Source organism: Dermacentor albipictus, chromosome 5 (assembly GCF_038994185.2).
Source record: "Dermacentor albipictus isolate Rhodes 1998 colony chromosome 5, USDA_Dalb.pri_finalv2, whole genome shotgun sequence".
In the NCBI taxonomy this organism is placed as follows: Eukaryota; Metazoa; Arthropoda; class Arachnida; order Ixodida; family Ixodidae; genus Dermacentor; species Dermacentor albipictus.
Window position 1 is genome coordinate 94231010 of NC_091825.1, and position 12767 is coordinate 94243776.

Here is a 12767-nt window from a genome sequence, read left to right on the forward strand (position 1 = left end):
CCACAGAAAGTCGACCGCGAGTATACCTAAACTAACAAGCATGGTGACACGCGCGCACAAGCCATGGAACATTAACTCATCTCACTTGATGACCGCAGAAACTCGCTGTCAAAACGCTGCAGTGAGGAAACGCGGCAGCAGCAGCGAGCGAATGAACACTCGAGCAGCCGCTCGCACCAACGCGTACTACGCCTTGAAAGAACAGTGCAGCGCGGATTCTGTACCCGTCGCAGATGGCTTTCAACATACAGCGGCTCGGCCGGGAGCACGCGGCCGCCTGGGCTGCCTAGAGTAGAACGCGCGCCCCTCCTTACCGCTCGAAAAGTTGAACTGCGAAATATTTGAAACTACAAAGCAATACCTGAAACATTTGGTACTGTTAGGGTTGACGTCTGGCACCACGTGCAGAAATAACTTTCTCTCACGCGACCTTGTTCGTTGAAATTAGGCTTGACTTCTGCGATGGTTGGCGTCCGGCACTACGTGCAGAAAGAACTTTCTCTCACCCGACCTTCTTCCACCAGGCCTCGTCGAATTGAAGCGTGACTTCCTAATTCGCCATGACCGTTTCGAGTGTCTGCCGGTCTGGCGGAAGCCCCGCAGTGTACAGGCCTGCCTAGCCTAAATTGGCGAGGATTAAAACGCGGGATTCCTTTCAGAAGCGTGGTGCAGGAGAACTTCCACGAACCCGCAACGCGCAAAAAAGACGGACAGGCGTCTACAATTCCAGGAGGCGGGAGGACCTCCTCCTTGCAGCAGGCTCGGTATAACCAGAGGAGGAGGGGCCCTCTTTCTGTGCCGGTCACGTGACGTCGACGGAAGCAAGATCCCGCCAATGATTGTAGAGAGCCTATTTAAGGGGCTCCGAAATGTACTTTTGATCACTTCATTCTCTTCTCTTCCTATTTCATTAACCTTTGAATAAACCGTGCAAGTTTCGCACTTGAAATTGTCTCGCCCTTGCTTGGTCGCCATGCAGATGCAGGCCAGATGCGCGTGCAGGTCGGATGCCTGCAGCCCGCCGACAACGCCACACTACCCAATAAGTAACGTCAGTCGAGCTTCGATAGGCAGGCGCCGCTACAACTCGGCAGCAGCACGATACGCTACCCTCGAGTACGCAACAAACTGACTGGAAACGATTGGGATAGGGAACCCTGGAGACCTCAACTTGGACGACAACTACGAGATCGTAGCCTCGTCGTCCTGGCAACAACATTCGGATGGAAGGCGTCTGGATTCATGATTGCATATGGTGAGTGTACGGCTTTTCTTCACTAAGATATCACTTGGCTTTACGTATTTTTTTTTTTGGAAAGTACAGTGCAGTGATTTTTCTTGAACCGTTGACGGAAGTGTGAGTACGTCAAGGTTGTTATAGAGTGAAGAGTTAGCAGCACTAAGGGCAGCCATGAACGTGGAGGCACTAAAGAAGCCGGAATTGTTGAGCTTGGCGAAAGAATTGGGCCTCCGAATTGCCGAATCAAAGAGAAAGCCGGAGATCATTGAGACGATCGAAGCGACCAGGGCAGACGACGATGAACTGACGGAATGCCTAGAGAGCATTGAGGAGAAAGACGAAGAGCGTAAGCGCATAGAGGAAAAAGCAGAGTGCGAGCGAGCAGCACGTGAGGCCAAAGAGGAGCGCGACCTCGAAATGATGCCCCTAGAGATTGAGCTCCTGAAAGCTCAAAATACTGAAAGACCTACTACAGAGGCACGTGAAAGCGAGCGCAGAATGACAGACTTGATGGCACCCTACGCAGTAGGAGGGGACATAGGTCTTTTTCTGGTACAGTTTGAGCGCACGTGTGAAAAGGCAAAATTCGCAAGAAACACGTGTCCGCAACGTTTGCTTACGTTACTGCCACGTGAGGTAGCTGATATCATCGTCCGCATAAGGAAAGAAGAAGCAGGGGACTTCAGTGAAGTCAAAGCTAATCAGCTTAAAAAGTATAGATTATCAGCAGAAGCATTCAGGCGAAAATTCAGGGAAGTCAGGAAGACCAAAAGCGGGTCATACTCAGATTTCGCATACACCTTGGAGGTAAACCTGAAGGAATGGCTCAGAGAAGAGGGTGCACTCGGCGACGCCGAAAAGACAGTGCAGTGCGTTGCTTTAGAACAGTTCTACCGCCGGCTGCCAGTAAACATCAAGTATTGGGTTCAGGATATACCAGGCGTAGAAACTATCACGAGAGCGGCCGATCTCGCTGAGGAGTACGTAACTCGACGTGCGGACGAAAGCAACGAAGCTCCTAAGAAGGAGATGAATAAATACAGACCCGACAAGCCAAAGCGATGGCCAAAGTCGAGTCGGTATATAACAATGGAAAGCTCAGATTCGATGAAAACTGGTGACGAGAACAGCAAGGGAAGGGAGGAGTCACCCGAACAGAGGGCAGAAAGGCAAAAGAAAAAAGCTTTCGAGGCTAAGAAACCAATAGTTTGCTACAACTGCCACCAAACAGGGGACATCTCCGTGGGATGCAAAAATCCCAAACTAGTGTTGTTGTCACTAACTACTAACGAGGAAAATCTGAAATTGCTAGAACCATACATTCGAGACTTCGTGGTAAACGGCAAACCGTGTAGAGTGCTTCGCGACTCGGCAGCCACAATGGACGCGGTGCATCCGTCGTACGTAGAGGAAGGCCAATTCACAGGAGAATGTGCTTCGATAAGGCAAGCCGTAGAGGCCCCCAGTGTTTATCTCCCTGTGGCCAAGATTCGTATCGAAGGACCTTTTGGAGTACTGGACACTGAAGCCGCTGTCTCAGCACATCTCCCGCCGCAGTATCCGTATTTGTTTTCTAACAAATCAGAGGATTTGCTACGACGCAAGGGAATCGGGTTTAGTGAGGGAACGTGCAAGCCCTAACTCGTTCCAAGGCAGTGATGAATGTCCAGTGTTTGACGGAGGATTCATCAACCAGCACCAAACAGGACAGCCCTATAGGGGATGATGCGGAAAGTGCACCAGTTAAGGAAGAGGTCAGGCAAGCGCCGGAGCCTGAAATGTCTCGAGAGGCATAATGCAGGAGAAAGTTATTGAACGTAAGCCCTGCCACAATGATTGCTGAGCAGGAAATGCGTAAGGCACAAAGCAATGCTAAGCATTACTATGACAGGACGGCTCGCACGCGACGCTTTGAAGTGGGGGAAAAGGTAATGATCCTGAAACCCTCGTTGAAAAACAAATTAGAGGTTCAATGGGAAGGACCGGTTGACGTAATTCAGAAATTATCTGAAACAAACTAAGTAATCACGGTACCGGGAAAAAGAAGGACAACCCCCCCCCCCCCCCAAGCGTACCATAGCAATCTACTTAAACCCTACCGGCAGAGGGAAGCCATTGTGAACATGTCCCTTAACCAACCTGAGGAAATGCTTGTCGACTTTCCAGAGTACAGCAGTGACGGAGACAAAAGACATTCACGAGACCATTGACAGGCTAGTAGAACAGGCGGAGTTGAATCCAAATCAAAGGGCCGAACTGAGGGAACTCGTGTTTGAATTTAAAGACGTATTTTCAGACACACCGGGCCGGACCACTGCGATCGTTCACGATATCGAGTTAACCTTGTCGGACCCAGTTCGTTCGAAAGCTTATCGCGTTTCGCCTCGTCAACGTGAAGTCATGTCCGCTGAAATAAACAAGATGTTAGAGCTAGGTGTAATCGAGCCAGGAGAGAGTGATTATACCTTGCCTCTTGTGTTGGTTGAAGTCCCAGGAAAGGAGCCGCGACCATGTATCGACTACTGCAGGCTCAATTTAATCACGAAGGACCAGTCTTATCCAATACCGCATATCGAGGAAAGGCTTGAGAAAGTGAGCAGTGCTAATTTCATCTCTACGCTTGATTTAGTCGGAGGGTATTGGCAGATTCCGTTGACCGAGAGGGCAAGCAGGCTTGCGGCGTTTATTTCCCCTATGGGAACCTTCCGTACGAAAGTCCTGAGCTTTGGATTGAAGAATGCGCCGTATTGCTTCTGTAGCCTTGTAGACCAGGTGCTACGAGGAATGGAGGACTTTGCACTTCCGTATCTCGATGACATAGCAATCTTTTCTTCATCATGGGCCGACCATATGCAGCACCTGCGAACCGTGCTGTGTCTTCTACGAGAGGCCAACTTAACCGTTAAGGCTCCCAAATGCCAATTACGGCGCACGGCAGTAGCATATCTAGGTCATGTAATAGGGCGAGGCCATCGTCGGCCTTCCGAGGTTAAACTGACCACAATAGACAACTTCCCGCAACCACGCACCAAGCGGGACATCAGATCATTCCTTGGCTTGGCGGGTTATTACCAAAGATGTAGCCCGCGGTATTCCGAGAGTGCGAGTTCTTCAATGGATGCTCTCAGAAAAACAGAACCACGAACGGTAAAGTGCGATGACGCAAGAGAAAATGCTTTCAGTATGCTGAAGAACGCAATAACGAGTCAGCTAGTGTTGAACGCGCCTGACTACTCTAAGCCATTCATTCTTCAGTGTGATGCTAGCGACAGGAGTATGGAGGTGGTGCTCTGTCAAAAGAGAGATGACGAGAACGCACACCTGTACTGTACGCCAGTAGAAAGCTTTCAGTTCGTCAGGAAGCATACAGTGCATCAGAAAAAGAATGCGCCTGCGTAGTATGGGCGGTGCAGAAGCTAGCTTGCTATATCGCTGGTTCAAGATTCACCATGGAGACTGACCACTGTCTCCTCACATGGCTGCAGTCCATGTCTACTAAAAACGGTCGTCTTTTGTGATGGAGCTTGGCTCTTCAACAGTGCACCTTGGATATTCGCTACAAGAAGGGTAAGCTGAGCGGCAATGCCGACGGTTTGAGTCGTTGCCCCTAGAGTAACGAAAGCCTCATGCTCACCCGGGTTTCTGTGGAATTTGTAGGTTCGTTCGTACGTTTTTCCGAATCCGGCACTGTTCTGGGGCGATTGCTTGTCCACGCAGGAGACGAAAAGTTGCGAGACCTGCTTGCAAGACCAATTTCACCGGACCGGACCAGGGAGAAAATTCACAAGAGCGGCCACGGGGACTGATGACAACTGACAGGAATCTACGAGCTACGAACAAAGGGTTCGTCACCTCTAAGGGGAATTCTGCTACTCAAACGCCGATCCCTCGCACAGCGGCTGCTGGCCCCTACGCGTCGGGGTCTTCCTCCCCCCGCCGGGGATGCTGTTAGGGTTGCCGTCGTGCACCACGTGCAGTAAGGAATCTCATCCGACCATCTTCGTCGAAATGAGGCCTGACTTCGCCTGCGATGGTTGGCGTCCCGCACCACGTGCAGAAATAACTTTCTCACACGTGACCTTGTCCGTTGAAATGATGCGTGACTTCTCCTGCGATGGTTGGCGTACGTCCCGCACCACGTGCAGAAATAACTCTCTCACGTGACCTTGTTCGTTGAAATGAGGCGTGACTTCTACTGCGATGGTTGGCGTCCAGCACTACATGCAGAAAGAACTTTCTCTCACCGGACCTTCTTCCACCAGGCCTCGTCGAAATGAAGCGTGACTTCCTAATTCGCCATGACCGTTTCGAGTGTCTGCCGGTCTGGCGAAAGCCCCGCAGTGTACAGGCCTCTTTTGTGTGTGTGTGTGTGTGTGTGTGTGTGCGTGTGCGTGTGCGTGTGCGTGTGCGTGTGCGTGTGCGTGTGTGTGTGCGTGTGTGTGTGTGTGTGTGTGTGTGTGTGTGTGTGTGTGTGTGTGTGTGTGTGTGTGTGTGTGTGTGTGTGTGTGTGTGTGTGTGTGTGTGTGTGTGTGTGTGTGTGTGTGTGTGTGTGTACGCGTTTAGCGAGACCCTTTCCTTGAACAAACTACAGGAGAATTTCCACGAACCCGCAACGCGCAGAAGAGACGGACAGGCGTCTACAATTCCAGGAGGCGGGACGACCTCCTCTTTGCAGCAGGCTCGGTATAACCAGAGGAGGGGCCCTCTTTCTGTGCCGGTCACGTGACGTCGACGGAAGCAAGGTCCCGCCCACGATTGTAGAGAGCCTTATTAAGGGGCTCCGAAATGTACTTTTGATCACTTCATTCTCTTCTCTTTATATTTCATCTACCTTTGAATAAACCGTGCAAGTTTCGCACTAGAAATCGTCTCGCCCTTGCTTGGTCGCCATGGTCTACCAGATGGCTGCAGGTCACCGACAACGCCACGCTACCCAATAAGTAACGTCGGTCGAGCTTCGATAGGCAGGCGCCGCTACAACTCGGCAGCAGTACGATACGCTACCCTGGAGTACGCAACAGTACCCAGTTACTCAGGCATGTTACTTATCGAGGACGTCTCTTTCAAAGAACTACGACCTCACTTCACTAGCGGATAGCTAGTTTTTACCGCATGAGAGCAGTTTCATTTTGTTGTTATTTTGAATGTGGGTTGGTGTTTCTTTTTTTTATTTGTGTGCTTTAAGGGCCTGATGGGGCACTACATAGGGGGATGACAGGATGGAGAAGGTGAAACCTAAGTGCAATGTGTACAATATACATGATATAGGAAGACGTTAGATACAATAAGAAATTATCTAAACGTTAAATAAAGATAAAGGAATTGAGGCACAAGAAAAGGAACTGGATTTTATACATTATAGTAGAGCGAGAAATGAAAACGTAGCTCACGTTTGTCACGCGATGGTCACGACCAATCCCCATCAGAAAACAAGTTTAACAGTACAATCGAATAAAACAGATAAACTACAAAAATACAAGCTAGATGAAGCAGCATAGCAAGGCAAAAATGTTACAGCGTTAAGCAGTTGAAAACACTGTTGAAGTAAATATTCAAGTGTACACACAGGTCAGGACACGTTGATTCACTCTAAGAAGGTTAATAGTGCTGCTTGCAATGACGAGCTCGTAAGCGATACAACGCTGGAAGGTAAAGAGTTCCATTCGGCAATAGACAAAACTAGAGGCGAATTTTTATATGCGTTAGTTTGGGCAAACATAGGATTTTGTTTATGAATGTGCTATGCAGGAGTCGAGATGCGAGGGGCCGGAACAGGGTGGGCTCGAATGAATGGTATAGTACTGTGACAAAGGCTATGGAAGAACGACGCCCGGGTTAATTTCCTGCGTATATCAAGAGAAGAAAGATTGAGAATTTATTTAAGGCGGACACACTTTGATAGCGAGAGTATGAAGGTAAGGTGAACCACGCAACTTTATTTTAGACTAATTCGAGCAGATTAGAAACATTAGTGTGATGGGAGTGTCAACTTATGGACGAATATTTTAAAGAGGGCCTGATAACAGAATTGTATGCGCGAAGTCTGGTATTTGCGTTTTCAAGCTTTAAGTGCTGTTTGAGATAACAGTTTCTTTGCATGCTTTGTGGTAATGTACTAAATGTAGGCATACCAGCTCAAATTTGACAATTAACATGTATTTGTTGCTATTTCGACTACGTTCTTGTCGTAGCGAGTTTCATTTGCGTTATTTTCAGTGCACCATATTGCAGAGGCTTGCGCTGTACATGTGTGGCGTATTCACATGTACCATCATACAGCTATATAGCTGCTAAATATATATGGGCGCCTGTGGCTCGAAACTGTCGTTTTCAGCGATTATCGCCGTTGCCCTCCAGAACTATGTTCTTGGATCATTATTACTGCGGCAATTTTATTATTCTAACATTTGTTTTATTACTTTTGTTGTTACAGTAAAGCATTCCGAAGTATCGATGAAAAAAACATTTACTTGTGCATGTATTTCTTGCCGTTTGCGGCATGCCGTAAAGAGCCACAGTGCTGTGAGTGAGCCAACCAAGCTGGCTACTTTTGGTCTCACCAACATAACAGAAACGTTATTTAGTTAGGAGTAGCAATATTACCTCATTTCACAAGATTCAAAGCTAGCTACTTCGAGAAATTTCAGCTTTCATCTAGATACCTTTAGAACATGGCAAATTTTGAACTCATTATGATCATAATGAGTTCAAAATGTGGCCAAGCTCGACGTTTTTTTTTTTTACAATGACGAAGTTTTTTCTTTTACAAAGACGAAGTTATTTAAGCTTTCTATTCACCCGATTTGTAGCTTAATAACTTTAGTATCTGAAAGCTGTTAGAGCAATCTTTAAATAGGGAAACAGTTCTATTGCTTAAAATTTAGGCTGAGGTCTACGATGAAATCTATTATCGTGAAACTTTTACGTCAAACGAGTCTTACCGCTCTGCTTAAAATTTATTCACCATGCTAGCTGTTTTGCAGTCTTCTCGTGAAGTTTTCGGGCACAATTGTGGGATATGTATCAGTTCTTAAATTAGCTTGACGGTTTACCCAAATGTCACCCATGCAGTAAAAGCCCGAGCTTTGATTCACGAAACTGGACTACAAATAGCAGTAGCCATAGTAAAGAAACGGCACGGGATAAGCAATGCGATATTAACCAAGGTTGGCCTAGCATTATACATAAGTTTGGTCTATCACATTCCATTGTTATATGCATTTCAAGAGGAAGAAAATATTCGCTGTAGAATTCATTAAAAAAGTCATGCGTTCTCGCCTTTAACAGCTTCCGATGACTGCACCTAATAACACAGACAGAAGTTATACACACAAGCGAATGCCGGCATTGCAACCACAAGCCATCACTTTAAATAGAAAGGTGTAGATATTGAAGTATCAAACTAACTACATTTATGCTATAGCATTGAAATGTTATATCTCTGCCCCGCAGGCTTCCCGACAAGTCTGTTATATTGCTTCTCGAAAACAGTCAGTATCGGAACTTGTGTGGCTCTAACTTCGCTTTTGAACGAAATACAGTGCGAAGCCTGAAATAGTTCGTCAGGGCGTGAAGATGGCGTCAGCGTGAATTTAACAGCACTTACCTGTCACAGGGCCACAGCTAAGAATGAGAAAGGCGTTCGACACTCACCTCACCTGAGCTACAATAACATTCATGTTAGCACGGCTACAACGCTAACAACGTCACTCAAACGGCGAAGACAAAACACATTCTCATAACACGTACGTGGTTCTTCCCATTGAAACCACGATAAAAGTCCCTTACGACAACATTTGTCGCTACACAGAGTGTCACTCGAAGGTCCACAACCAACCTTCGTCGTCTTGCTCAAGTTCTGACGGAAGCAGAAATGGTCCTTCTGCGTGCTCTACACAGGCGCCCAACAAAGGGTCCATCTTTATATCAATGACAGCTGTTTGTAAATTGTCGACCTTTGGACCAGGAAAGTACGCGCCGGCTATTTTGACTGTTACCCGAGGATCACTAGCGCAACTTTTCTGTTCACTCGCAGCACGAATTTCTTCAACAAATCGGTTCACAAAGTACTCGGCAGAAATGTGGCGGTGCGAGTGGTGCGAGAACGTTTCACCATTGTTCGTCCCAAGGCAATTCTCAATGGGAGCGTTACGCGATGTTGCTGGATGATGATGCCAGGAGTTCTGTTCTTTTCTTCGCCCCTCAACAACCGGGATGAAATGGACAGCAGATTGAACAGGTCCGGAGTCTGTACAAAGGGCACTCGAAGATCGCGTCTCGTCATTAAGCTTGGCAGCAGACCCGGAAATGCAATCAGCGCTCTGCCTCCACTTCATAGAAGCAATGCTGGGTTCACCACTGCCAGCTGGCCTATCTGCACCAGTCACCACAGAGTACTGTCGCACAGCTCTAGATTTTGCATTCGCAGTCAGTGGTCCAAGTTCTTCGAGACCTGTTTCTGTTTTCGCGGTACTTGCAGTATTTTCACCCTGGACTTTGGCAGGGACAAATTTCTGCGTGCAAGTGCATTCTTCGGCTGCGTAAGTAGCACTCTGACGGTTGGCTCGCGCCATTTTACTTATGCAAGACTTGCACCTTTTCAACAGCGACAGCGGCGACGACTCGGCTGTGCCAGGATCAGCGTGATGGTACCTAACTGGCTTCAGTGCACGAGGCATTGGTGTCCGCTTTTCGAGGCTAGGGGTTTTCACCGCTTGATTCCTGTTGACTTCACAAGCGAAGCCCGTTGCGCTCTCGGCTTTCACAGCAGGTGCTGGAGCCTCGCGCTCTGTCGGTGCAGTCGTCGACGGTTCTAAGGGACTCGCACAGGGCGAGATTTCCATCGGCGTGGAGTAGTGGGCCTCGGTTCCAAAATGGTGGATGTGTTGTTTCGGATAATTTACTTCCTCAGTGGGAGGGGTAAGCTGAACGTCTACGGCAGCTTGGCGAGTATCCGCTGACCAAATATCGGAGCGAGTCCCATTCCACAGTGGCGGAAAAACGCCATATGGTGGCGGTGTTACGCCACCGTAGTAGCTATACGGTCCATATGTCGGCATGAAGTAGAGCGTCGGTGGCGGAACGTGGCGCCAGAACGCGAAAGGTTCACTTCCTCCAGAATAGGAGTTGTGATTCGCCAAAGGCGCCTTTTTGATGGAGTCTCCCGTCATCTCCCCTTGTCTGCTTGAGTCGCCCGGCACTTGTGCTTGTTCCGTTGGTTCTCCCTTCACTAGTGCTCGCTCATTTGGTTCATCCATCACCTCCGCTGCTCTGCTGGAGCCATCCATGACCTGTGCTCGTCCGTCAGAGTCGTCGTCCATCTCCTGCGTCACAAACAGCACCGTGGAGCGTGGAGGCTGTGTTAGAGCGCGCGAAATACACAAGTCAAAATATGCATTCCGATCTGAAATTTCGTTACAACGAAAAGTTACGTTGCATGTCTTTCACGTGAAGTGGCAACATTTTTGTTTTTGTGCAATATCTCCAAGTAACAACGCATCTCGCCGCCTCTGACAGTTCGCAAAGAAAAACTGCGAAGTGCGCAAGACTGCAAGACTACCAATAGGTGTAGAGAAAGCATCCCCGCGAAGGTAGCATGAGTTGTCTCTGATGACATCAAAGTGTAGGGCGTCCAGTTGTTTTCTTTTTGTTTATAATAAAGAAATTAATGAAGAAAAAGAAAGCTACCTTTAAGAAATCCGTTATTGTTGGCGTACATATGCTATGTATCTCGCTGGCACAAAAATATTGGCGAAGAAAGTACCTTATAGAGCGATGTTATCTTAACCACAAAAGTTGAAAAGCCTATGGAGGCGCCTAAGCACAAGGGTGAAAAATAACAGAAGGAGCAAGGCTTCCCGGGAAAGTGCAAACACGCATTTGTTCTATGTGCCAAGAACGATATGCAAGATATGAGCATCGATGGTTTTTTTAACCCGAACACTGTAGCGCGTGCTGAAGAGAAAATCATAAGAGATACAATCAGTTATCTTCACGATCTTGCAGATGGCGCATGAAGACGATAAACAGAAATATGAAGCGATTTGTTTAGATTACACTAAAAATAATTGATTGTCAGTCTTGCCAAAAGGAGACGTCTGGCTTGCCACAAGATGTACGATGTCATACATATTTTTTGCCAGAAAAGACGCAACAAAAAATTACGGGTGGCAACGCTACCTTGAAGTTTACACTATGACAGGTACCGGCCAATCGTGCAAGACAGCACCCGCAATGCGATGGGAAGAGGCAAAGAAAGCTTCACTTTAATACTCCAGGAGGAACAATGAACAAGAATAGGGGCAAATCAAAGGATGTTAAAAAAGCAAGAAAGAGTCTTGCGAAAGATTTCACATGGCTTTGAAAAGCGAATTGTAGGTGGAACGAAAAGGTAAAGAAAAAGAGATATCATACCTCAGCGATTCCTTCTGCTCTGAACTCATTTACTGCGACAACAGCATTCTACCAGCGTGAACACAATTTTATTTTCGGTTGCCTGCTCCTTCCTCAGATAATTTGGATCCATCCAATACGGGGAACTGGACAAGAACGCAGCAGTTCTAGGGCGGTTAGTAGCGAGGAGTAGTGTGGTCATATAAAAAACTTATTCAAAATGAGAATTAGTAAAACAGTTTATTATAATTTTTAAAAGTTAAATATATCTGTGTGATAGTTCAGATATGTTATAGTCTAATACTAGACTTGCTCTTTGTTACGCACGTAACTTCCTTGCATGACATAAAGATGAATTCTTACTATGCACAGGGGGAAGTCAGAGTTGTAGTCTGTCCCTGTGAGCTAGATTCAGTTAAAATTCATAACTTTACGGAACATTCCATTCGCTAGCGTTTGGCGAAAGGCTGGTCAAGGTGTTTATACCTTTTACTATTTACGTATATTTCATTCAGATAACCTTGATGCATCATATTTGTTTTCGTTTGTCACAATCGAATTTCTTTGTTTGATTGTTCAGTACACAACAAATTTCGTCCATCCATCCATCCATCCATCCATCCATCCATTGTTCAGTACGTCAACGTCCAAGCACACACCTGCCCAACATGGCTGCAGCATGGCATATGAGATGACCTTCAAATCTGAAGTAATTTACCATTTTTTAAATTCACTTTTTTCTAAATCAATATCTCACATTTTCGTCCCCGCCGTGCGCTGGCACTGTAGATGCCGCCAAGGAGCGTCCGCTGCGTAGATCCGTCTTGAAAGCTCAAAAACCCGCACTCCCCACCAAAGTGTTACGGGGAGAAGAAACGCTTGACAATATTTTTACAAGGTATATACAGCGGGCACAGCACACGCATATAAGACGGAGCCCGTGCGCACGACTATCGGCGATCGTCGTCTTCGTCAGTCCTCTCATCGTCGTTCGCTCCTGCAGCGCCTCGTAGCAATATATATCAATATGCCCCAGGTGAGGACGCAGTTGGTGTGTTAAAGGCAGCGTGCTTTCCAGGCTCTATGATTCGTTCTGAAGGTCCCACATGGGGATTAACCAACTCCGAGGCCAAAA

The 12767-nt window shown here is 47.3% G+C and overlaps 1 protein-coding gene across 10 annotated transcripts in view; it reads right to left on the bottom strand.

Moving 5' to 3' along the window:
- Positions 1-6562: 6562 nt before the first annotated feature.
- The window catches only part of LOC135897058 (uncharacterized), a 32129-nt gene continuing 25924 nt past the window's right edge, over positions 6563-12767 (bottom strand). For all 10 annotated transcript variants that reach the window (XM_065425633.1, XM_065425632.2, XM_065425629.1 and 7 more), the window contains one exon: positions 6563-10563. In XM_065425633.1, the coding sequence (XP_065281705.1) occupies positions 9055-10560 (1506 nt within the window). In that variant the 5' untranslated portion in view covers positions 10561-10563 and the 3' untranslated portion in view covers positions 6563-9054. The remainder of the gene's footprint in view (positions 10564-12767) is intronic.